This window comes from Corvus brachyrhynchos, unplaced genomic scaffold, assembly GCF_000691975.1.
Source record: "Corvus brachyrhynchos isolate BGI_N302 unplaced genomic scaffold, ASM69197v1 scaffold365, whole genome shotgun sequence".
Taxonomy (NCBI): domain Eukaryota; kingdom Metazoa; phylum Chordata; class Aves; order Passeriformes; family Corvidae; genus Corvus; species Corvus brachyrhynchos.
In genome coordinates, this window is record NW_008239544.1 from 815,676 (window position 1) to 816,096 (window position 421).

General features: G+C 59.1%; 1 protein-coding gene across 1 annotated transcript in view; it reads right to left on the reverse strand.

Moving 5' to 3' along the window:
* Positions 1 to 233: 233 nt before the first annotated feature.
* The window catches only part of CBFA2T3 (CBFA2/RUNX1 translocation partner 3), a 13,615-nt gene continuing 13,427 nt past the window's right edge, over positions 234 to 421 (reverse strand). Inside the window, exon 10 of the mRNA XM_017741334.1 lies at positions 234 to 256. Within this exon, the coding sequence (XP_017596823.1) occupies positions 234 to 256 (23 nt within the window). The remainder of the gene's footprint in view (positions 257 to 421) is intronic.

A 421-nucleotide genomic window follows, 5' to 3' on the forward strand; every position in this document is an offset into this window, starting at 1 on the left:
CTGAGATTCCCCTGCCACGGACACCCCTCCTTTGCACTGACCGCCCCCAGGGCTGTAATGAACCCGCCGAGCCAGGGCCGGGGGCACGGAGTGCAAAGCACTGCCAGGAGTGGGGGACTAGGGCACCCAGCACAAGCCCAGGCTACGGAGCCTCTGGTTGATATTAAATTGTCTTTATTACACAGATACAGAGTTAAGAACAGACATAACCTGAATCATAAAGTTTACATCTTTCACAGGTCAAACATACAGTACACTTAGAGAAAGCGGGGAACAGCAAGGGGGGGACAGCATGCCGAAGGAAAGTCCTACCACGTCATCTCTCTGGGCTGGCCCCACACCCCACGCCTGGCCCTGGCGGGGGGCTCTGGTTTCCAGCCCCTCAGGGCCCCCCGTGCCCCGGTGTGCCCGTGCCAGGGCT